Source organism: Neovison vison, chromosome 1 (assembly GCF_020171115.1).
Source record: "Neovison vison isolate M4711 chromosome 1, ASM_NN_V1, whole genome shotgun sequence".
NCBI classification, from domain to species: domain Eukaryota; kingdom Metazoa; phylum Chordata; class Mammalia; order Carnivora; family Mustelidae; genus Neogale; species Neogale vison.
In genome coordinates this window covers 44,226,854-44,250,945 of record NC_058091.1, presented here as the reverse complement: position 1 = coordinate 44,250,945, position 24,092 = coordinate 44,226,854, and the positions used below count along the sequence as shown (strand labels likewise).

The window sequence follows — 24,092 nt, the reverse complement described above, 5'->3', positions numbered from 1 at the left end:
TTTCTCAGGATTTATTTATTTAATCTGAGAGAGCAAGAGAGAAAGCACAAGCAGGATGGGCAGAGAGAGAGGGGAAATCAGATTCTCAAGCAGACTCCCTGATGAGCACAGAGCCTGACGCAGGGCCTGATCTCATGACCCTGAGTTCATAGCTGGAGCTGAAGCCAAGAGCTGGATGCTTAACTGATTGCATCACCCAGGTACCCCTCTATCCCCTTTTATTAGGATAAAGTCATACTGGATTAGGCCCACTATAATGACTTCATTTTGGTCACCTGCAAAACACTATTTCTAAATAAGGTCACATTCACAGGTACTAGGGATGAGGACCAAAGCCCTGCCATCTTTTCAGGGGACATAGTTCATCCCTTTAACAGTCCCCTGGCACAATACATACAATCAGCTGGGGCAACCCTGAAGCAACCACCAGCTTCTGTGACTTACACATTTTGCAAATGGAAGATTATAATAAACGTTATTTTTGTACTGGTAATATAGGATACATTTTGGAAGCTGATTTGGCTCAAGTATAACAAATCAAAAGGCACCAATTTTCTTATCTGATGCAGTCAAAAGGAGGTGGTTTACCCCCCCCACACACAAAAAATACAGTCAAGAAATGGGCAGAAGACACGAACAGACATTTCTCTAAAAAGGACATACAAGGGGTGCCTGGGTGGCTCAGTGGGTTAAAGCCTCTGCCTTCGGCTCAGGTCATGATCCTGGGACCCTGGGATCAAGCCCCGCATCAGGGTCTCTGCTCGCAGGGAGCCTGCTTCCTGCTTCCTCCTCTCTCTCTGCCTGCCTCTCTGCCTACTTGTGATCTCTGTCAAATAAATAAATAAATAAATCTTTAAAAAAAAAAAAAAAAAGACATACAAATGGCCAACAGCCACATTAAAAAAAAAAAAAAAAAGAAAAGTTCAACATCATTTGGCACTGTCAGATTGGTGAGGCTATAGAGAAAACAGAACCCTCTCACACTGTTGGTGGGAATGCAAACTGATATAACCACTCTGGAAAACGGTATGGAGGCTCCTCAGAAAACTAAAAATAGAGCTACCTTATGACCTAGGAATTGTACTACTAGGGATTTATCCAAAGGATACAAACATAGTATTCTGAAGGGGCACCTGCACCCAATGTTTGTAGCAGCAATGTCCACAATAGCCAAACTATTGCAAGAGCCCAGATGTCCAACAACTGATGAATGAATAAAGAAGATGTGGTATATATATGCAATGGAGTATTACCCAGCCATCAAAAAGAATGAAATCTTGCCATCTGCAATGACGTGGATGGAACCAGAAGGTATCATGCTGAGTGAAATAAGTCAGTCAGAGAAAGACAAGTATCATATGATTTCACTCACATGTGGAATGTAAGAAACGAAACAGATGAACATAATGGAAGGGAAGGAAAAATAAGACAAAATCAGAGAGGGAGACAAACCATAATAGACTCTTAACTATAGGAAACAAACAGGGTTGCTAGAGGGGAGGCAGATAGGGATGGGATAACTGGGTGATGGGCACGAAGAAGGGCACTTGATGGAATGAGCACTGGTTGTTATATGCAACTGATGAATCATTAAATTCTACCTCTGAAACTAGTAACAACTACAAGTTAATTAAATTGAATTTAAATTTTAAAAAAAAGATAGTTGCCTTTCTCCAAAGATTCAATTCCCCCGTTCCCTAATATGAAGGTAATTGTAATTTTTCTAACAGTATTCCTTTTCTTCCCTCTTTTGTTCTTCTACATCAGGGACTAGCAAAGCATAGCTTTAGGGCCAAATCCTGCCTGCCACTGCTTTAATTAAATAGGGTGTCACTGAAATACACAACCATTACCTGAAGTGTTTGGCAGAAAAAAACCCATAAATATCAAGTTAAGAAAAAAAAAAAATAAAAATAAACTATTTTTCCCTGGAACTCACAGGCCGCAGGTTAAAGATTTCTCCTTTGTATATCCAGCACTGTCAAAGAGATTACTGGATACATTATAAAAAGCAGACCTGAAAGGGAATACAGTGAACTAGCAAGACCTATTCATTTTTTCATCCATTCATTTAAGTCAATCATTATGCTAATGTTGACTATATCTGAAATTACAACTTGTATATACATCATTACACAATCTGCTAAGAACAGTGGGGAATTGGACTTCTATTTATATTTCTATCGTAAAATCAAGTGGTTTTTAGTAAGTCAATAAATGGTAATTTAAGTGCTTGCTTTCAATCATTTCTCAGAACCTCTGGGTATCTATAAATGATTATATAGAAAACACAATTTTGGGGCGCCTGGGTGGCTCAGTGGGTTAAGCCGCTGCCTTCGGCTCAGGTCATGATCTCAGGGTCCTGGGATCGAGTCCCGCATCGGGCTCTCTGCTCGGCAGGGAACCTGCTTCCTCCTCTCTCTCTCTGCCTGCCTCTCTGCCTACTTGTGATTTCTCTCTATCAAATAAATAAATAAAATCTTTAAAAAAAAAAAAAAAGAAAACACAATTTTATAATGTCCTTTTAAATCTGAAAACATCTTTCCATCTATTTTTCATTTTATCCCCTCAACCAGAAACACTGATCATTGTTTCTACAAACACATTTCAAAATGTGAAGCTTATGTACTAGAGGACACACATAAAGATAGAGAGAAAGTAATGTACAAAGTAAATACTTGAAATGACTGGAGAACATGCTTTTTAAAAAGGATCCAAAGAGTGCCTACTTTTGGAAATAAAAGCTTCTTTTATGGGGCAACACTAACAATCACATGAAGATGAAAGACAAATCTAAGTTTGAATTCTAACTTCACTCCTCTCTCTGGCTTTAATATCCTTACTGATAATATAGAAATAGTATCATCTCACAATTACTGTGATGGATGATAAATACAAAGGGCTGATATCCAAGATCTATATAGAACTTCTCAAACTCAACACACACAAAACAGATAATCATGTCAAAAAATGGGCAGAAGATATGAACAGACACTTCTCCAATGAAGACATACAAATGGCTAACAGACACATGAAAAAATATTCATCATCACTAGCCATCAGGGAGATTTAAATCAAAACCACATTGAGAGGGCGCCTGGGTGGCTCAGTGGGTTAAGCCACTGCCTTCGGCTCAGGTCATGATCTCAGGGTCCTGGGATCGAAGCCCGCATCGGGCTCTCTGCTCAGCAGGGAGCCTGCTTCCTCCTCTCTCTCTGCCTACCTCTCTGACTACTTGTGATCTCTCTCTGTCAAATAAATAAATAAAATCTTTAAAAAAAAAAAACCACATTGAGATACCACCATACACCAGTTAGAATGGCCAAAATTAACAAGACAATAAACAACATGTGTTGGAGAGGATGTGGAAAAAGGGGAACCCTCTTACACTGTTGGTAGGAATACAAGTTGGTACAGCCACTTTGGAAAACAGTTGGAGATTCCTTAAGAAATTAAAAACACAGTTACCCTATGACCCTGCAATTGCACTACTGGGTATTTACCCCAAAGATACAGATGTAGTGAAAAGAAGGGCCATCTGTACCCCAATGTTCACAGCAGCAATGGCCACAATCACCAAACTGTGGAAAGAACCAAGACACCCTTCAACGGACGAATGGATAAGGAAGATGTGGTCCAGAGATACAATGGAGTACTATGCTTCCATTAGAAAGGATGAATACCCAACTTTTGTATCAACATGGTTGGGACTGGAAGAGAGCATGCTGAGTGAAATAAGTCAAGCAAAGAGAGTCAATTATCATATGGTTTCACTTACTTGTGGAGCATAAGGAATAACACAGAGGACATAGGAAGATAGAGAGGAGAAGGGAGTTGGGGGAAAGTGGGTGGGGGGGAGAGATGAACCATGAGAGACTGTGGACTCTGCAGAACGAACTGAGGGTTTTGGAGGGGAGGGAGGTGAGGGGTTAGATGAGCCTGGTGGTGGGTACTAAGGAGGGCATGTATTGCATGGAGCACTGGGTGCGGTGCATAAACAATGAATTCAGGAACACTGAAAAGAAATTATAAAAATAAATAAAAAATTAAAAAATAAAAATAAAATAAAATGTGATAATGTAGATAAATGCCTGGCTGACAGAGACTGCATCTAGTTCCTTTTTCTTTTATAATGTGAATGATTACTTTTGTATGTGTAGATTTTTACACATCATATTTTCTTTAAATAAGAGCTCAACCACTGCTATTAACTGAATTGTATCCTCCTAAAATTCTTATGTTGGGAGCACCTGGGTGGTTCCATTAAGCATCTGCCTTCAGCTCTGGTCAATATCCTGGAGTCCTGGGATTGAGTCCCATGTTGGGCTCCCAGATCCTCAAGGATTCTGCTTCTCCCCCTCTTTCTTCCTCTCTCTCTGTCTTGCTCCCCGCTCATGCTCTGTCTCTCAAATAAATTAATAAAATCTTAAAACAACAACAAAAACCTCTAATGTTGAAGCCCAAAACCACTTTAACACAAAAATTCTCCATATTTGGAGATGAGTCCTTTAGGAGGTAATCGAGGTTAAATGAGATCGGAGAGATCTCCTTCTCTCCTCCCTCACACCTACACAAAGAGGTCAGGGGCACATGTGAGAAGGTGGACAAATGCAAACCAAAAGAAGAGGACTCAGAATGAAACCTACCTTGTCAGCACCTCTTCTTGGACTTCTACCCCCCAGAACTGTGAGAAATACATTTGTTGTTTAAGCCACCCAGTCTGTGGTATTTCATTATGGCAGCCCATGCAGAATAATGCACTCCTAACAACATTTTTCTCATCTAAATAAAGAGAACATCACAATTTATAGGACAGTAGGTAAGAATGGCATAAAAAGGGCTGTAAAATATTTTATTTTTCCAGTTTACCATGACATTTTAAATAACAGTATTTAAAATGCTATGGATCTAAATGTGAAGTTAAACTGATTCATCTTCTACCTATCCCTGAGAAATTAGTAAATGTTTAAGGCTTGGTATTAAAGCACTGATTCATAGAAACTCATATATATTCTAGAATTTTCAAGCAATTAAAAATATAAAAAAACTACTTAACAAAGTCTTTTCAAAAACTGTAATACCTAATAACCATTTTTTTTAATACCTTGGGAAAAAAATAAGTGAATAGTATTAAATAGGTTAATTTCTTTTTTTTTTTTAAACTTTTATTTTATTTTATTTTATTTTATTTTTAAGATTTTATTTTATTTATTTGAGAGAGAGAGACAGTGAGAGAGAGCATGAGCGAGGAGAAGGTCAGAGGGAGAAGCAGACTCCCCATGGAGCTGGGAGCCTGATGTGGGACTCGATCCCGGGACTCCAGGATCACGCCCTGAGCCGGAGGCAGTCGTTTAACCAACTGCGCCACCCAGGCTAAATAGGTTAATTTCTAAATTGTATTTAGTTTCGTATTACCTAGCTTAGTATCTAATACATAGCTGAAACTCAGTAAATGTGTTCTAAATGAATGCTACAACCAGTTAGCAAATACAAAACTCTCAATCTTGAAAGACAAATTTGTTTCAAGGAGAAAAGTAGAGCGTGGGAGGGAATTGTGAGTACAATTCTGAACACTGACTCTAAAATTTTAAATTAACTTTCCTCAAGAAATACAATTATTTTCTGTGTGGAGAGACAACAGACATAAACCAAAAATCTACTTGACTAAACTGTTTACATAAGATTTTGGAATATGGCTACTACATTCATTCAGTAAAATGCAACTGCAACCCCATAATCACAAACATCTGTAAGTAGTCAATGTTCACATTTCAAAAGGTCTATTACTTGTTGATCCAAAAAAGAGTAAGGAGTAGTCCTTTGTTTCTTATGAAAAACTCATAAAGAATGTCTTCTTTACAGGCACGTAGTTAACTAATATAGAAAATAGGAATAAGAAGAAAAAAAATCTACTAAAATGTATTAACTCTAAATAAGAAAGCAAAACAGATCTTACTCCTGTTTCTCCATACTAAACATAAATATTTTCAAAGTGACAGAATACAGAGTATTGTTTTATCTGTTTGCCCTAAGAGGATTATGAATTATCTCTTTAAAAACAACAACGACAAATGACAGCTGTTATAAAATTTGGAAAACGGGTAAAAAAAAAAAAAAAAAAGAGACTATGAAACCCAATCACTTGTGACCATTATTAAGTTTGTGTTAGTCTTTATTAAAACAAAAAATCAAAATTTCAGACACTGGATTACATGATATATACAAGAATATACAAAAGTAAAAGAAAATACTACACTACACAGCATAAATTTGTTATCTATCTGGTATTCTTTCCCAAATCCAAATGCTTACATCCAGGACGTCACAGAGGTAACTTCTTTTTGTACCTAAAAGTAGAAATAGATCTACTTAATAGAAGACAACAAAACAGGATTCATTTGTGAAGTGCCTAATGATTCCACTGTATAAATATCCTAACCTAAGAAAGATATATATAGATATATATAGATTTATATATATCCCCTCCAGATTCAATACAATAATATTATTACCATTCTCCAATTCCAACTCATTTTGTACTCTTGGGTTCACGTAAGCTCAACTGCCCCAAAACACTCAAGTCTAACTTATATAGCCTTCAGTGTTACAGACAGAGAACAGCCTAAAGAGCTTGGAACTTTCTAGTGCTAGGATTTAAACTTACACCTTCCTCCGGAAAGATTCTGCAGGGTATAATGTTCCTATCTGCTTATAATTAGGAAGGAACAAAGTCAAAACACAGGCTATTCCTTTCCTATCCCCCCAAAACCAACTCTATGTCTAACCATGTTGACAAAAGAAAATATAAGAAGTCATTTATTAAGGCTGTTTATTTTTAAAAGGATCATAGCCACAAGGGTTTCCTTGATTTTTGTGTCCCTAATTAAGATGTCAGCATATCATTAAAAACATTAAGAATAAAACTACTGCTTCTCTGTTACCTTATTGAGCTCGGGAAATAGTTCTTGTATCACAATGTCCAATAAAACGTAAGTCAGCTAAAGCACACACACAAAAAAAATTTTAAGGCATTAGATAAAAGCCATAAAAATGATAAGAACAAAATTCAGGGCTGTGGTTACCTCTAAACGAGAAGGCTGGGAATAGAACTCAGATACACATGTCTTCATATGTGTACATTTTATTATTATGCTGCATAATGTTAAAGACACAAGCAGGACACAAAATTTTAACTATAAAGATCTCAACAAAATATGTACAGACTGAACTATATATATAATTTATTCTATGTAATCTAAATGATGGAATTCTTAATTTTTAAATTTTTGCTTTATTTCATGAATTTTGTATATGATCGAATCTATGTTTAAGTCAAAACAACTCATGTTATAAAGAAAAAAAAAAGCACCTCTGAACTGTAGAGAACTGATGGCTACCACAGGTGACATGGGTATGCAGACGGGTGAAATAGGTGATGGGGCTTAAGGAGTGTGCTTATCACCATGAGCACTGAGTAACGTGTAAAATTGTTGAACCGTGATAATGTATGTGTGAAACTAATACAACGCCGTATGTTAACTATACTGAAATTAAAACAGAAAATTTAATTTAAAAAAATAATCAGCAAAATAGAGTAGGAGATAAAATAGTGTTTATTTCTATCTGAATGGCTGACGTGCCCTGTCTTGATTTAATGTAGTATCACTTCACAATTAATAATATACCAGACACCCTACTGTGGGTCCTTCAAAAAACCTAGCCAACATTTCTCTACACCAACAACAAGACAGAAGAAAGAGAAATTAAGGAGTCAATCCCATTTACAATTGTACCCAAAACCATAAGATACCTAGGAATAAACCTAACCAAAGAGGCACAGAATCTATACTCAGAAAACTATAAAGAACTCATGAAAGAAACTGAGAAAGACACAAAGAAATGGAAAAATGTTCCATGCTCCTGGATTGGAAGAATAAATATTGTGAAAATGTCTATGCTACCTAAAGCAATCTACACATTTAATGCGATTCCTATCAAAGTACCATCCATCTTTTTCAAAGAAATGGAACAAATAATCCTAAATATTATATGGAACCAGAAAAGACCTCAAATAGCCAAAGGAATATTGAAAAAGAAAGCCAAAGTTGGTGGATCACAATTCCGGACTTCAAGCTCTATTACAAAGCTGTCACCATCAAGACAGCATGGTACTGGCACAAAAACAGACACATAGATCAATGGAACAGAATAGAAAGCCCAGAAATAGACCCTCAACTCTAGGGTCAACTAATCTTCGACAAAGCAGGAAAGAATGTCCAATGGAAAAAAGACAGCCTCTTCAATAAATGGTGTTGGGAAAATTGGACAGCCACATGCAGAAAAATGAAATTGGACCATTTCCTTACACCACACACGAAAATAGACTCAAAATGGATGAAGGACCTCAATGTGAGAAAGGACTCCATCAAAATCCTTGAGAAGAACACAGGCAGCAACCTCTTCGACCTCAACCGCAGCAACATCTTCCTAGGAACATCGCCAAAGGCAAGGGAAGCAAGGGCAAAAATGAACTATTGGGATTTTATCAAGATCAAAAGCTTTTGCACAGCAAAGGAAACAGTTAACAAAACCAAAAGACAACTGACAGAATGGGAGAAGGTATTTGCAAACGACATATCAGATAAAGGGCTAGTGTCCAAAATCTATAAAGAACTTAGCAAACTCAACACCCAAAGAACAAATAATCCAATCAAGTAATGGGCAGAGGACATGAACAGGTATTTCTGCAAAGAAGACATCCAGATGGCCAACAGACACATGAAAAAGTGATCCATATCACTCAGCATCAGGGAAATACAAATCAAAACCACAATGAGATATCAACTCACAGCCGTCAGAATGGCTAAAATTAACAAGTCAGGAAATGATAGATGCTGACGAGGATGCGGAGAAAGGGGAACCCTCCTACACTGTTGGTGGGAATGCAAGCTGGTGCAACCTCTCTGGAAAACAACATGCAGGTTCCTCAGAATGTTGAAAATAGAACTACCCTATGACCCAGCAATAGCACTACTGGGTATTTACCCTAAAGATACAAACGTAGTGATCCGAAGGGGCATGTGCACCCAAATGTTTATAGGAGCAATGTCCACAATAGCCAAACTATGGAAAGAACCTAGATGTCCATCAACAGATGAATGGATCAAGAAGATGTGGTGTATATACACAATGGAATACTATGCAGCCATCAAAAGAAATGAAATCTTGCCATTTGCGACAACGTGGATGGAACTAGAGCGTATCATGCTTAGTGAAATAAGTCAAGCGGAGAAAGACAACTATCATATGAACTCCCTGATATGAGGAAGTGGTGATGCAACATGGGGGCTTAAGGGGGTAAGAGAAGAATAAATGAAACAAGATGGGATTGGGAGGGAGACAAACCATAAGTGACTCTTAATCTCACAAAACAAACTGAGGGTTGCTGGGGGGAGGGGGGTTGGGAGAAGAGGGGTGGGATTATGGACATTGGGGAGGGTATGTGCTTTGGTGAGTGCTGTGAAGTGTGTAAACCGGGTGATTCACAGACCTGTACCCCTGGGGATAAAAATATATTATATGTTTATTAAAAAAAAAAAAACAAAAAAACCTAGCCAACACTAGTTAACGTACTTTGATGAATTTTACCTGCTTATTGAGAACTGGCTGTTGTAAGCCATCAAAGAGAAGTCGGATGCTTTCATACTTGGCTTCTTCACCGATACACTTGACTATCAGATCTAAAAGAGAAAACCAAATGTGAAACATTTTACATTATAAGGGGACTCATTAACTGGACCAGAAAGCAAAATCTTCACCCTGTTTCCCAGGTATTACACAAAAACTATAAATCTGCATTTCCTAAACTAGTGTTCTGCGAGGAGCTCCTAGAAAAAAGGCTTCTACAGTCAAGTTAAGAAACTCACCCTTTGGTAGATTCACAATACACAAAGTATACTACAAGCTCTGAAGAATGTTGCAATAAAGAAATCTACTTATACTATTAAGTGATAAAAGACAGTTAGAAAATAATACATATTATGTTATCCCATTCAGGTAAAACAAATAAAACCAAATCCTAGAAGTCTGTGTATACATTTGTACACACATGTACAGAAATGCACAGATAAATGTGAGTATTAATACCAAACTGATTAGGGAGAAATGGCTTCTATTTTTTACTCGACATACTTTTCATAATATTTGAATATCTTAGTATCAGAAAAGAAGTTTAATTTTTGAACATTGACTTTCCTCAATGGCTGTGAACTCTTGAATTTACTTTTGTACTTTTTGTGTAATTATTACTAACCATCTTACAGAACGATCTTTTGGGGAAATGTTTAAACACTAATTTAGGATCCAAATATTTCTGATACATGTTTGATTGCACAGCTGTCATGTATCATTTCTCTTACCAAAGAGTCAGTACTTACTGAAAAAAAATCTCTGGATGTTTTCCCCAGAAGAGGAAAATAAAATTATTCTTAAGTAAAGAAAGTGTTCGAATATTTGTCTTTCCCCTGTTTTTATAAACATATAATATATTTTTATCCCCAGGGATACAGGTCTGTGAATCGCCCGGTTTACACACTTCACAGCACTCACCAAGTTATTATTAAGCTAATTAATAGTTTAATAATAAAACTATTAATTACGTTCTTAAAAAGTTTTCACCTTATGTTTGCTTCTAGGAGATAAATCTAACCCTAAGAAGCAAAGGCCAAATTAAATTTGTAATAAGCATAGCAGATCCTTGATATTTTCATGACATGTAGCCTGATATGGATCTTTATGAATCCTCTAATTCAGCAATACTACATAGAATTTCCCAGTTAAGATGCATGAAGCATAATGGACAAAAATAAGTGATCCTTTCGGATACTTTACGAGTCCCTGAGTAAGAAATGAGGGGTAGAGAACAAAAGGAAAACATGCTAAGTTTACTCACTAAATTACTCCTTCCAAAGGAGTCTTTAAGTAGATGTGATTCAGATTTGTGCCTCAGCAAAATAATAAATTAATACATCCACTGGCTTCTGTGTTGTCTCTAATATCAAAACTAAGACTGTTAAAGCCATGAATGCTAAGGGCTGCTGTTACAAAACAGGTAAGAAATTATTTCATCATTTACCTACAGAAGACTTAGCCCAAAATAGCTTCTATTCACTTTTATATTCAGATCAGGGATTTAACTTAACTGTCTTCATAAAGAGCAACAGGACTATTCAGAGACTAATTGTTCAATGATGAGGATTCTCTAACACACAGTCCAAAGGCCTCTTCAAGTCCTACTCTGTATGTTCTCTCTGGGCATGATTATCCACTACACATAACTCCCATTATCTCTATCTTTTACCATTTGTTTCTCTAATTTCAAAACCTGGATGGATATCTAACCCCTTATTAGACAGTTCCTCCTGAATAATGTACAGGCAATTCACACTCAAAATATTCTAAACTAAGTATCCTCTGCTTTGACCCTTTGATGTTTTTTCCTTGTATTTCCCACTCTATAAAAGGTTACTACCATTCATTTATTTTATGGCTCAAGCCTACCTCCTTTACCTTAGTGATCATTCTCTTCCTCTGAGATACTCTGTGACTTGAACATGCCTCCATCACATGTATGTTTTGTCTGTATACCTGTCTTCCTGCTAGACGGAACTACTCAAGTATACTTTTATAGCCCTTGCTCTCCACACAATGCCTGACATGTGGATCAGTAAATTTAGAATGAATGAATTAATTCTGATCTTTTACTTATAAACACTATTGTAGTTCTTCTCAGAGCATAGTGGGTGGCAGGATTCCAACTGTCCCACAAACATATCACTTACTGATTGAAGTTGCTGCTACAAGAATCTGGCTACTGTATTAGCAAAAGCCTTTCTTAGTTCATAGTGCTTATATCATAAAAACCAAATTTAATTAACTAATAAGTTAATTTTACTTGGTTTCTGTAACCATTTCTAAAATGGTAACTCAAAATAAAAATTAAGTTTCAATAATCCAATATACCTTGTGGGGTGCCTGGATGGTTCAGCTGGTTAGGCATCTAACTCTAGATTTCAGCTCAGATCATGATCTGGAGTTTTGAGATTGAGCCCCACATAAGGCTCCACACTTGGTGCAGTTTGTTTGAGATTCTCTCTCTCCCTCTTCCTCTGCCCCTCCCCTAACTTATGTGCTTGCTCTCTCTCTCCAAATAAAATCTTTTTAAGATTTTATTTATTTGAGAGAGAGAGAGCAAGCGCAAGCATGAGAAGAGGAGAGTCAGAGGGAGAAGCAGACTCCCTGCTAAGCAGAGAGCTGGATATGGGACTTGATCCCAGGACTCCAGGATCATGACCTGAGCCAAAGGCAGTCGCCCAACCAACTGAGCCACCCAGGCGTCCTCTCCAAATAGAATCTTAAAAGAAAATTGCTATACATTGTGATCTCAAAGAAATGCTTGTCTATATTAAACTACTTAAATATTATACCTGGAATGTAATTCATCATTTCTTCAAAAGTCTGTTTTGCTCGTTTTTGCTTATCTTGGAGAGAGCGAGGTTCAGTGTTTTCACAGAATACAGCATCTAAAAAGAGACAAAAAAATATTCGCTAGAATTTTTACCTGTTACAAATTACTTCATTACAGAAATCCTACGAAACCAATGAAAAGCAAGACACAAAAGCACATTAAACATGAAACAAACACATGACAAAATACAAACCTCTGAGAAGTGTTATGAGTGAGACCAAACGGTGCTCTTGGAACAGTTGTTCTAGTTTACAATGAAGATAGTAGTCAGTGTACATTTCCAGGGTGTTTTTAAACAGGATTCGAGTTCCCATTAAGAGATGATGAAGCCAGTCAGGAACTTGGAAGACCACCCGTCCTGAGAAGGATGATATAAAATATTCTGTTATGATAAACAGATATTCTAAACATTCTCCAGTATAATAAACCATAAATGGTCAATATTTCATTTGTAAACGTTAGTAACTTTAGTATGTTCAAGACCCAATTATATAAAATTCTTATAAAAGAAGTATCTTCAATTTAAAAAGAAGTTACAATGGGACAATAGTGAAGAGCATTATTAATTTGTATCACAGAAGAAACGATACATAAATGAAAAATACGTCTTCACAGTAACCACATGTATCTTACCTACCTACATACATCAGGTAATCATAGACTCCTTCTACAGTCATCATCTCCATAAAATAATTCTGGTTTTGCTTTCTTTCTGTATTCTCAGCACGGTTTGCATTATTCTTAAACAGATCACTGAAAAGCTAATGTAAAAATTGAAATAATAAAGAGATGAATAGTTTATTACACCTGATGGTAACAATCACTAAAGCTAATGTGAACAGAGCACAGGCACTTACACTTTTCCAATCAAAACAGAATTATCAGATAGATTAAGCTCTGCCTCTAAAGTTTCATGTTTATCCCCCACATTGAATAAAAAATACATATTCCTCCCAAAATAATATATAAAAGTCTGCATTAATTTTAGACACAAGGAGATTTAGACACAAAGGTAATTCATTATTCATGAAGAAACTCTTTTTTTGAACATCAGAAGGAGCAAATGAACACATAAAGATGTGGAAATATATTGATGACAGCTAATTTTAAAACTAACATGACTTAACAAATTATAATCCACAATTAAAGGTGTTTAGATATGAATACTTAGCTTTAACCAAAATTTATTTGGACAATAATAATCACAGTCCAGAAATGCCTAATCAGTGTGAAAACAAGATGTAGAAAATTACTTATAGTAGAAAATGATGAAATGCAACTAAACCTCAGCCCTACTTACTCCCAGGATATGCAAAAAAGTGTATTATTGGTAATAATAATAAAATAGCAGAAATCAAGGAACTAAAGTTTGATAGAAAAGATCGACAAGTCAAAAGATGAAAAGGACAAAATCTTTGGCAAGACTGATCAAAAGAAAAAAAAAGAAAAAGACAGAAATAATACTAAAAAAATCAAAGGGGACATAGCTACAGATGTCAGAAAAAAATAACTTTAGGCCAAAAAAATTTCAAATTAAGATAGAATAAAAAAATGTATTGAAAAATATAACCTATTGGGGTGTCTAGGTGGCTCAGCTGGTTAAGGGTCTGTCTCTTGATTTGGCTCAGGTCACAATCTGACGGTTGTTAAGATGGAACCCTGCATCAGGCTCCAAGCGGGGTGTAGAACCTGCTTAAGATATTCATTCTCTCTCTCTCCCCGCCTCTCCTTCTGCCCCTCCCCCTCATTTAAAAAAATATATATAAAATTTATCAAAACTGACTCATTTTGGGGCAGCACCTGGGTGGCTCAGATGATTGGCCCTGACTCTTGGTTTCAGCTCAGGTTGTGATCTTGGGGTCATGGGATCAAGCCCTGCATCAGGCTCCACACTCAGCTCGGGAGTCTGCTTGTGCCTCTCCCTGTTCTTCCCCAAGTTCTCACACACACCATACACACATACACACACACACACACACACACACACACACACTCTGTCTCTCTCTCAGGTGAATAAATAAAATCTTTGGAGGCAAAAAACTGACTCACACAACAAATCTGAAGAATACTACATTCATTAAAGAAATTAAATTGGCTTTTTAAAAAACCTTCCTATAAACAAAACTCAAGGCTTAGGTGACTTTAACAATCAGTTCTACCAATTATTTGAAGAACTACTAATTCCAATTATAACTTTACCAGCAAACAGAAAAAGGTTAATACAACTGATACCAGAATGTGACAAGGATAGAACGAGAAAGAAAAATTATAGGCCAAGGCCACCCACAAACAGGAATGTAAACTTCCTTACCCTTATTTATAAAGAATATATATGAAAAAAGCTATGTTATGCTATATGGTTTAATGGTGAAACACTGAAATCATGCCCTTTGTATAGTAGTTCATAGCCATGAGAAACAAAACCATCATTTGCATGTAAGTGTGCAAATCTAAAAGAATTAATAGATGTATTACTAAAGTTAATACAAGTCTAGCAAGGCTACTGAATTTTTAAAAAATCAATACACAAAAATTAACTATTTGTTTACCCAAAAGGAAGTTATAAAGTAGAAAAACATGAAAAATATCTTTTATAGTAATAACAAAAAGGTGAGGCTTTGCAGGAAGGGGGAGGGCTAGCCTTTGAGCTCAACAGCTCCCCATGCTAAGCACTATTCTGGAACTAAAGTGAGCATCCTTTGTTTTTTATTTCATTTTACTTATTTGTCAGAGAGAGAGAGAGAGAGCACGTGCACGCCAGAGAGAGCACAGGCAGGGGGGACTAGCAGGCAGAGAGAGAAGGAGACTCCCCACTGAGCAAGGAGCCCAATGTACAACTTGACCCTGGGATCATGACCTAAGCCAAAGGCAGACACTTAACTGACTGAGCCACCCAGGAATCCCTAAAGTGAGCTTGCTGCAAACTGGAAATGTATCTTCATTTTCTAGTGCCTTGTACTCAACAATAGGCACACGATAATATACCTGCTTAATGAATGGATTAAGTATTACATAAGCCATTGAAATGAGATAAAATAAACATCAAATCAATATAAATACATTATATCAATTAATTTGAGTATTGGCTGCTGTTGATTTACAACCTAAGAAAACCACCTTAAAAATATCCCCCCAATACAGAAATGGCATAAGTTTATAAATACCATTAGCAAAAGAAACACTTACCTGTTACAGAGGCAGACACTGCATAAAATACCCTCTTTAACTGCACAACTGATATTCACATAAAAGATATAAGTCCCATTCATTTCATTAACACCAACATTCCCTATAATGGAAAAGTTTCAAGTAGGACAACTTCAAACTTCATGACTCTAAGTCAAAACACACTACCTTCTTGTTGTTTTCTGAAGTAGGGCTGAGAATAGTCAGTTCCGGTTTACTCGGTTTAGGCTTTGGAGATTCACAAGAATTAATAAAATTCATGATGAAAGGTTCCAAATGCTGACCTTTCTGTTGGGATACAGAAATCATGATATGAAAATACAAAATCAAGATTATAATTTTTAATAATCATATAACCCGTTAAAAGTTCACTGATATTTAGATGTGCTTATAACTATCATGTTACAGAATATACATAAATCAGTTATTCACCTCTTTCATTAGTTTTCCAGGAACAGACTTTATAATTTTTCCTGCAATTAAAAATAAAATATTAATTTTATGAAGGTATAATGTATCTCAGAATTACTTACATGTATACTTCACTAGGTGATTTTTTTTTTTTTAAGACTTTATTCATTTTCTTGACAGAGAGACATAAAGTACAATCAGGGGGAGCAGCAGGGAGAGGGAGAGGGTGAAGAAGACTCCCTGCTGAGCAACTCCCCCCGCAATGTGGTGCTCAATCCCAGGGCCCTGGGATCATATCTGAGCCAAAGGCAGATTGTTAACAAAATGAGCCACCCAGGTGCCCCTTCACTAGGTAATTTTAAATACTAAACAGCCAAGTAAAAAGTAAAAAATTAATAATTTACCATTTCACATTCAATAGAAATTTATAATAAATATGGTATTCTTAACTATTTATAGATATAACATTTAGGATTTACTTAAAATAATACAGTGGGATTGGGGTGGGGGGCAGAAGGGACTAAACAAGCCAAGTATTGGAACAGCTGAAACAGAACGAGAAATTTATTATATAAAATTCTCTACTTTTGTGTATATTTGAAATTTTCCATAAGAAATGTTTTCAAGGGTTCCTGGGTGGCTCAGTGGGTTAAGCTGCTGCTTTCAGCTCAGGTCATGATCTCAGGGTCCTGGGATCAAGTCCCTCATTGGGCTCTCTGCTCAGCAGGTAGCCTGCTTCCTCCTCTCTCTCTCTCTGCCTGCCTCTCTGTCTACTGTGATCTCTCTCTCTGTCAAATAAATAAATAAAATCTTTAAAAAAAAAAGTTTTCAAAAGATTTTAAACAATAATGAATATATAAAGATACCTAAAAGCATGCAAAGGTAGTCAAAAAAGTTTTAAGAACTGCTACAACATTTACATTGGATATTTAGGGGCACATGGGTTGCTCAGTTGGTCAAGTGTCCAACTCTTAAATTTTGGCTTAGGTCATGATCTCAGGGTCATGAGATCAAGCCCATGTCAGGCTCCACATTCAGCATGCAGCCCACCTAAGAGATGCTCTCTCTCCCTCGCCCTCTGCCCCTCCCCTCCACTCGCACTCTCTCTCTCTTTAAAATTAAGAAAAAAAACAAACAAACCCACATTGACTATGTAAGTAGCTCTGAGCCACCCAGGTGCCCTGCCAAAATTTCTTCTTGATCTTATCTCTAGGTTCCCTTATTTTAAAATATCAAACATCTTGAGATTTTTTCAAACATTAGAAATGCCTGTAAAAATTAGTCAAAATTGATAAATGTAACTTAAAATTTCTTGCAGTTCAACTGAGAAAAAGTAGACTTTCAGCAATAGCAGGAGACACAATAACAAATTAAAATGGGAGATTGTTTTACGACATGAAAACCACCCAACTCTCTCCCATCATACTATTTTTCCTTTGCTACCCCCATAAACTATGCCTACTTCCTTAGAATTCCCCAAGAACCTGGGGTACCAGGATACTCAGTCGGTTAAGCATCTGACTCTTGATTTTGGCTCAGGTCATACCATAGGGTCCTGGGATTGACCCCTCTGACAAGCTCCCCACTCAGCAGGGAGTCCACTTGAAGATTCTTTCTCTCCCCCTCCCTCTGCTCACTCTTTCCCTCTCAAATAAATAAATTAAAAAAAAAAAAAAAAGAATTTCCCAAGTTCCTTAAACTACAGAGCTTCTTCATCCTGTTCTTTTTTGTCTCTTCTACATGCTCTTCCTTGAGCCAATTTTATTTGCTCAATCTGATTTCAAATAACACTCAAATCTCTACTCCTTGCCTATCTCCTGGCCTCCCTGCCTTACAAATCTTCTTTAACTGTAAACTCAACAAGTTCAGAACTGCTCTCAATTTATTCCTTATCTCAGCAAGTTAACAGCATCCCTTCAATTGTTTAAATAGAAACCTGGGTCATCTTTGATCATTTCTTCTCCTTCAGTCAAACCTAGTCAGCAACCAACCATGTCTACCCAATTCTGTCTCCTAAATACCATACATAACCAAATATAAAATGACCTCGCATTTTCCCCTGATAAGAAAACCTCCATGCACAAACACCAAGTATTCTGGCTCAATTAAATGTATTAATCTGAAGAGATACAAATGAAAGCCAAAGGCCCATTTGTAATATTTAATTCATTTGTTTAGTTCTATATGTACTTAAGACTGTATTATATAAAATATACTTAGAAATACTGTTTTACTTCCATTATTAACAATTTTATTCAAACTTTTCCTGCTTTCCTTATTACTGTGGTCTATACTGAACTTTATATAAAAGAAATCATGCTGTATATATTCTTCTGTGTCTTGCTTCTTTCATTCAACACCATGCTTTTAAGATTATCAATCTTGTTGCAAATAGCTACATGCTATAGGTATTCATTTTATGAATCTATCACAATTTATCTGCTGATCTACTGGTAATGAACATTTTTCTAGGTTTGGCTATAAAACAATGATGCTATGAACATTCTTCAATATGAATAAAAGAGTCTCTAAAGAACGTATTTCAGAGAGGGACTGCTAAGTCATTCAGTTTCATACCAAACTATTTTTCCACATAGTTCCCAATTTATATTCCTACTAACAGTATATAAGAAGTGTGTTAGAATTTGACACATGGCTTCACTATATAAAGCTATTCCTCTACATTAATCTGAAATGCTGATTATTTTCAGTTTATCCTCATATACACGATTCTTTAAACTGACTTACCAAGATTAACATCTGGTAGTATCTTATCAAGAAACTGTGTTTCCCCACCATTGGGAGAGAGAAAATCTGCCAGAAGTTGACTATTACTCAGTTCTGGATGTTGTAGAAGTTTCTTGAATGAAAAAAAGAAAAAAGGGAGGAGGAAATCTCAAAAGGATCATCAAAGCTATATTACAATGATAAGAACAACAAAAAAAAATTTAATCCTCAAAAGCTATTTTATATTCAGAATAACAAAGCTACATTTGTAGAAAGAATAGTACTGCACAGCAGCTAAGACTTCAGCCTCTACAGTCAGACACAAAAAGGTTTGAATTCCAGTTCTTCCACTTACCAGTGAAGTGTCCCTAGAAACTAAGTTCCTAAATTACTTAAGAGTTTCCTTACATGTAAGATGAAAATGCTACTTACTTTACAGGGTTGTAATATAAAGCATTTAGCATAGTACCTGATACATAAGAAGGAAGATGAAACACTAGCTAACATTGTTTTTGTTTCTCAACTATAAAATAAATACTACAATATCATATAACTTTCTTGATAATTAAAAGACGTTGACACAAAGGGTTTTGCAGGAAACTAAATGCGTAAAATGTGAAGTAATTTGGAAAATCTGTTGTCTGTTCTTCTTGCAACACTATTTTCTTACAAGATAAACTGACTTTTTAAAGCCAAAATTAACTCAGTCTTACCTAATATTGTTTTGTAACTTGAAACAGTTAGAAAACTTTATGGGCAGAAATTTGTATAAATGAAATACCAGTAACTGCGACCTTAAGCTCCGTATCACCAGAAAATACTCTTCTAGAAGATGGTACTCTAGTCCTTAGAAAGATTTAGCTCTTACAAATAATGGGTTAATGGTACAAACAAAGGCAAAGGTTAACACTACTATATACAATGTTCAAATATCATTGCAGTAGTTATACCAAAAAATTATGTAACAAATATTTTCTGGGTTGAAGCATGCAACCGTTCAAATACAAGATATAAAATATAAATATCCCTTTAGACTGATGATTATTTTTAATTTAAAAAGTACTTATTTTGGGCAAGAAGGCATCCAAATTTGGCTAACTTAACACAATAAAATCTACAAAATTCTGTACCCAAATAAAAAAAGATTTTTTTTAACAACAAAAAGTAACCACTTTTTGGTCTTATGCACTTCATTAAATAAAGAAAGATGGTCATTAATTTTAAAGAAGTCTAAATAGATTTTAGTTAAGCGTCCCACTCTTGATTTTGGCTGACTGTACTAACAATGGAAATAACATACCAATTACATTGTTTACATAACACTGTGCACACACTGAAAAAAAAATTCAATTCCATGTGGTGACTGGTAGAGAATCAGGAGATCCCAAGAAACCAGAAAAACATCTACAAATTGCAAAAGAAAAAAAACTGAGGAATAAAATGGGAGGGAAGATTCACAAGTTCAGAAGTGCTAAACACAAAATCAAACAGAAAACAAGACAAAAGGGACACCTAGCTGGTTTAGTCAGTACAGTATGTGACTCTTCATCTTGGGGTTTTAAGTTCAAACCCCAGGTTTTGGGTAGAGATAACTGAAAAAAATAATAATTTTTTTTTTAAAGATAAGAACAACAAAAAAAAACTACCCAGTATACTTAGAATGCATTTCATCTTATACAAGTTTTTTTTCTTTATCTTCTCGCGCCAAAAGTTTTAAACTAAACCCAACATATAATTTTTCTTCTTCTAAGAAATATCTGGTATTTCATTGGTCATCAATTTTTTCAAAAAGTATACTCTTTTTTTGAGAGAAAGAGAGTGCACAAGCAGAAGCGGGGGGTGTAGAGGGAAAGAGAGAGAATCTTAAACAAGCTTCTGTAGAGCCCGACATAGGACTTGATCTCATGACCCTTACTTAGATCATGACCAGAGCTGAAATCAAGAGTTGGATGCTTAACCGACTAAGCCATCCAGGAACCCCTAAAAAGTACTTTTCACAATAATTCATTTTCACATGGAAAAAACTATCTTAAAAGAATTTTAGAAACCCACACTGACAGGTATCTGTAAAACAAAATATATATACATAAGAGATAAAAAGACAAATTAGACAATTGTATGATTAGTAACGTTTTAAACTGAGTTGATACTGTACCTGTAAATATTCCTGAAACTCTTCTCTCTTTGACTTTAAGAACTCATAATTTTTGGGGCCGATGATCCTTTTGGAAGGAAGCTGGGCATCAGGAAATGTGCCTGAAATCAATATATATAAAAGTTATTACTACGTTCTACTACTACTTTAAAAACCTGATTTATAATTTACTACAGCAAATTCAGATTCATAATGTTCCCTCTTATAGAGATGAGGCATTATCCTTTAAATAACCTGGACAAGGGGCAACTGAGTGGCTCAGTCAGTAAAGCACCTGCCTTTGGCTCAGGTCATGATTTCAGGGTTCTGAGATCAAGCCCCGCATTGGGCTCCCTGCTAAGTGGGGAGTCTGCTTCTCCCTCTCCTTCTGCTGCTCCCCCTGCTCACGCTCTGCCAGGTAAATAAATATAATCTTTTTTTAAATGTAAATTAAATAATTAATTAATCTTGACAAAATCCATAAGCTTCAAGTCAGAAGTCTAGACCCAAGAACCTGAGTCTACTAATAACCAAACTGATCACCAACTCTGTTGACACAGATTTATTTACGCATTCTATACTATTAGTAAAAAAGCCTCAAAAAAATACCATGAGATTATTTTGAAGACGGTGGGATTCAATGAGACAAAATCTTACAAAGAAAAATACCTATTCTCATGGGGAAAAAAAGGTAGCATGTTGCTAATACTACACAAGATTAAACACAGGATTAAAAACAAAGTTTAAAAATCATGGACATGGGGTGCCTTGTGGCTCAGTCGGTTTAGCATCCAACTCTTGGTTTTGGCTCAGGTCATGATCTCAGGGTGATGAGATTGAGCTCAACATCAGTCTCCACACTGGGCACAGAGCCTGCTTCAGATTCTCTCTCTCCCTCTGCCCCTCCCCCCACTCCCTTTGTCTCTCTCTCTCTCTCTCTCTCTCTCTATCAAATTAAAAAAAAAAAATCTTAAAACAATAACAACAAAAAACAAACAAACCATGGACATGTTTTCTCAAACAGGGATGATTTCAGAAATTTAAATACCAAAAAGGAAAATATTATTGGCAATCCAACCTCGGTTCATCTAGGGGTTTAAAGTCTGATTATAGGTCTTCTCTCAATCCAAGGGAAAAGTTCTCAGAGATAGGAGATAAGGATGGTACTGCTTAAGACTGGCAGAGACAAAGAGAAAACCATTTTTTTTTAAGATTTTATTTGTGTGTGTGAAAGAGAGCACACAAGCAGGAAGAGAGCACACAAGCATCAGGCAGAGGGAGAAGCAGGCTTCCCACTGAGCAAGGAGCCAGGTCCTGGGACCTCATCCCAGGACCCTGGGATCATGACCCGAGCCAAAGGCAGATAACCAACTGAGCCACTCAGGCGCCCTAAAGAGAAAACCATTTAAAGACAAGTACGAATTCAAAATCTAAGCAAAGAGTTTGGAATGCGACCTTGTATTTTTTTATCATCCTATAATAATCTCCTCATCATGGGTTTTGCTTTTAGTAAAGAAGGGTAAAAAAGGTCCTGTCCTGTCCTTCTCAATTCAGAACCAACCTAAATTTGAATCAGGGACACTCCATAAAGCTTCTCTAAAATAAAGATTCATGGGTACCTGGGTGGCTGAGTCAGCTTAATGTCTGATTCTTGACTTTGGCTCAGGTCATTATCCCAGGATGGTGAGATCGAGCCCCACATCGGGCTCCACACTGGGCATGGAGCCTGCTTAAAATTCTCTTTCTCTCCCCCACTCTCCCTCTGCCCCTTCCCCACCCCACCTAATGTGCTCACTTGCACTCTGTCTCATAAGTAAATGAATACAGAAATATACACAAAACGTACAAAATGACTGTAAATACTTCATAACTACATCCCTGACACTAACTAAAATTAATGGATAAGAGAGACTAAAAGGTGAGGGGAAGAACTAAAAGGAACAATGTTCCCCTTTTCTGACTGATCTATCTTTAAAAGAAATATTACTGTACAAATTTTATTTCCAAATCTAAGAGCTAAATCAAAACATTTGCACTGATGCAAAGCAAACATGTTTATCAAGAAAAATGGTGAAAAAAAAAAAAAAAAGAAAAATGATGAAAGAACAGAGCAACTCTGAAATTCCTGGTTTAAATTCTCTGTCACATTGAGATAAACAAAAATTCAACTGGAAAGAGAACCTTTTCTAAAATATATTTAAAGAATAGCTATCTTTTAAATTTTAATATTATTGAAAAAGCAATAAATGGGGGCGCCTGGGTGGCTCAGTGGGTTAAAGCCTCTGCCTTCAGCTCAGGTCATGATCCCAGGGTCCTGGAATCGAGCCCCATGTCTGGTTCTCTGCTCTGCAAGGGGCCTGCTTCCTCCTCTCTCTCTGCCTGCCTCTCTGCCTACTTGTTATCTCTGTCAAGTAAATAAACGAAATCTTAAAAAAAAATTTTTTAATAAAAAATAAAAAGCAATAAATATGCATTGAAAAAACTTTTAAAAAATAAGCCAAAAATAAGTTAAAAACAGTACATTCCTAATATGAATAGCAGTGTATGCAAGTGTCACTGTTACATTTTCTTGATATAATTACTTAAAATAAAAAAACGTAATCTAGTTCAATAGTTTGTTCAAGAAAGCTAATGCTACAATGTAGCACTTTATACAAAAACAACATACCATGAAATTCTGTTAGTTTTGATTCAAGTACATAGAATTCTAGGTATCTTCTATAGACAGACCAATGTTCAGGCTCATGCCCAACTGTAAAATGAATGAATACACAGTAAGTAATAAATAATTTTATAAACTACTATTAAAAATTATGCCAGTCTCAATTTATTATTTCTTAACATCACATTAATATATTTTATCCCATATTTTAATTTTAAATTTAAGAAATTGATAATTTTTACCTATTTATGAAGTTATCTCAGTAACAAATAGTTTTCTACAACAGAATCATAGAGCCGACAAATTTTAAAAAATAATGCAATTATTATTAATTTTTAAAATGTCACAGAAATAAATAATGTATTTCAAAAAGCCTTATAATCAACTTTGGGTCTCTCAAATCTTTACCAATTGTCCAGATCTAAAAGAGTACAGAACAGCACTAT

The 24,092-nt window shown here is 36.0% G+C and overlaps 1 protein-coding gene across 5 annotated transcripts in view; it reads right to left on the bottom strand.

Moving 5' to 3' along the window:
• Positions 1 to 6,154: 6,154 nt before the first annotated feature.
• The window catches only part of SNX14 (sorting nexin 14), an 83,864-nt gene continuing 65,926 nt past the window's right edge, over positions 6,155 to 24,092 (bottom strand). For all 5 annotated transcript variants that reach the window (XM_044246159.1, XM_044246184.1, XM_044246175.1 and 2 more), the window contains 11 exons: positions 23,653 to 23,736; positions 21,006 to 21,106; positions 18,872 to 18,983; positions 16,145 to 16,185; positions 15,881 to 16,000; positions 13,164 to 13,287; positions 12,720 to 12,884; positions 12,486 to 12,581; positions 9,649 to 9,740; positions 6,942 to 6,998; positions 6,155 to 6,347 (listed from right to left, as the gene is read on the bottom strand). In XM_044246159.1, the coding sequence (XP_044102094.1) occupies positions 6,309 to 6,347; positions 6,942 to 6,998; positions 9,649 to 9,740; positions 12,486 to 12,581; positions 12,720 to 12,884; positions 13,164 to 13,287; positions 15,881 to 16,000; positions 16,145 to 16,185; positions 18,872 to 18,983; positions 21,006 to 21,106; positions 23,653 to 23,736 (1,031 nt within the window). In that variant the 3' untranslated portion in view covers positions 6,155 to 6,308. The remainder of the gene's footprint in view (positions 6,348 to 6,941; positions 6,999 to 9,648; positions 9,741 to 12,485; positions 12,582 to 12,719; positions 12,885 to 13,163; positions 13,288 to 15,880; positions 16,001 to 16,144; positions 16,186 to 18,871; positions 18,984 to 21,005; positions 21,107 to 23,652; positions 23,737 to 24,092) is intronic.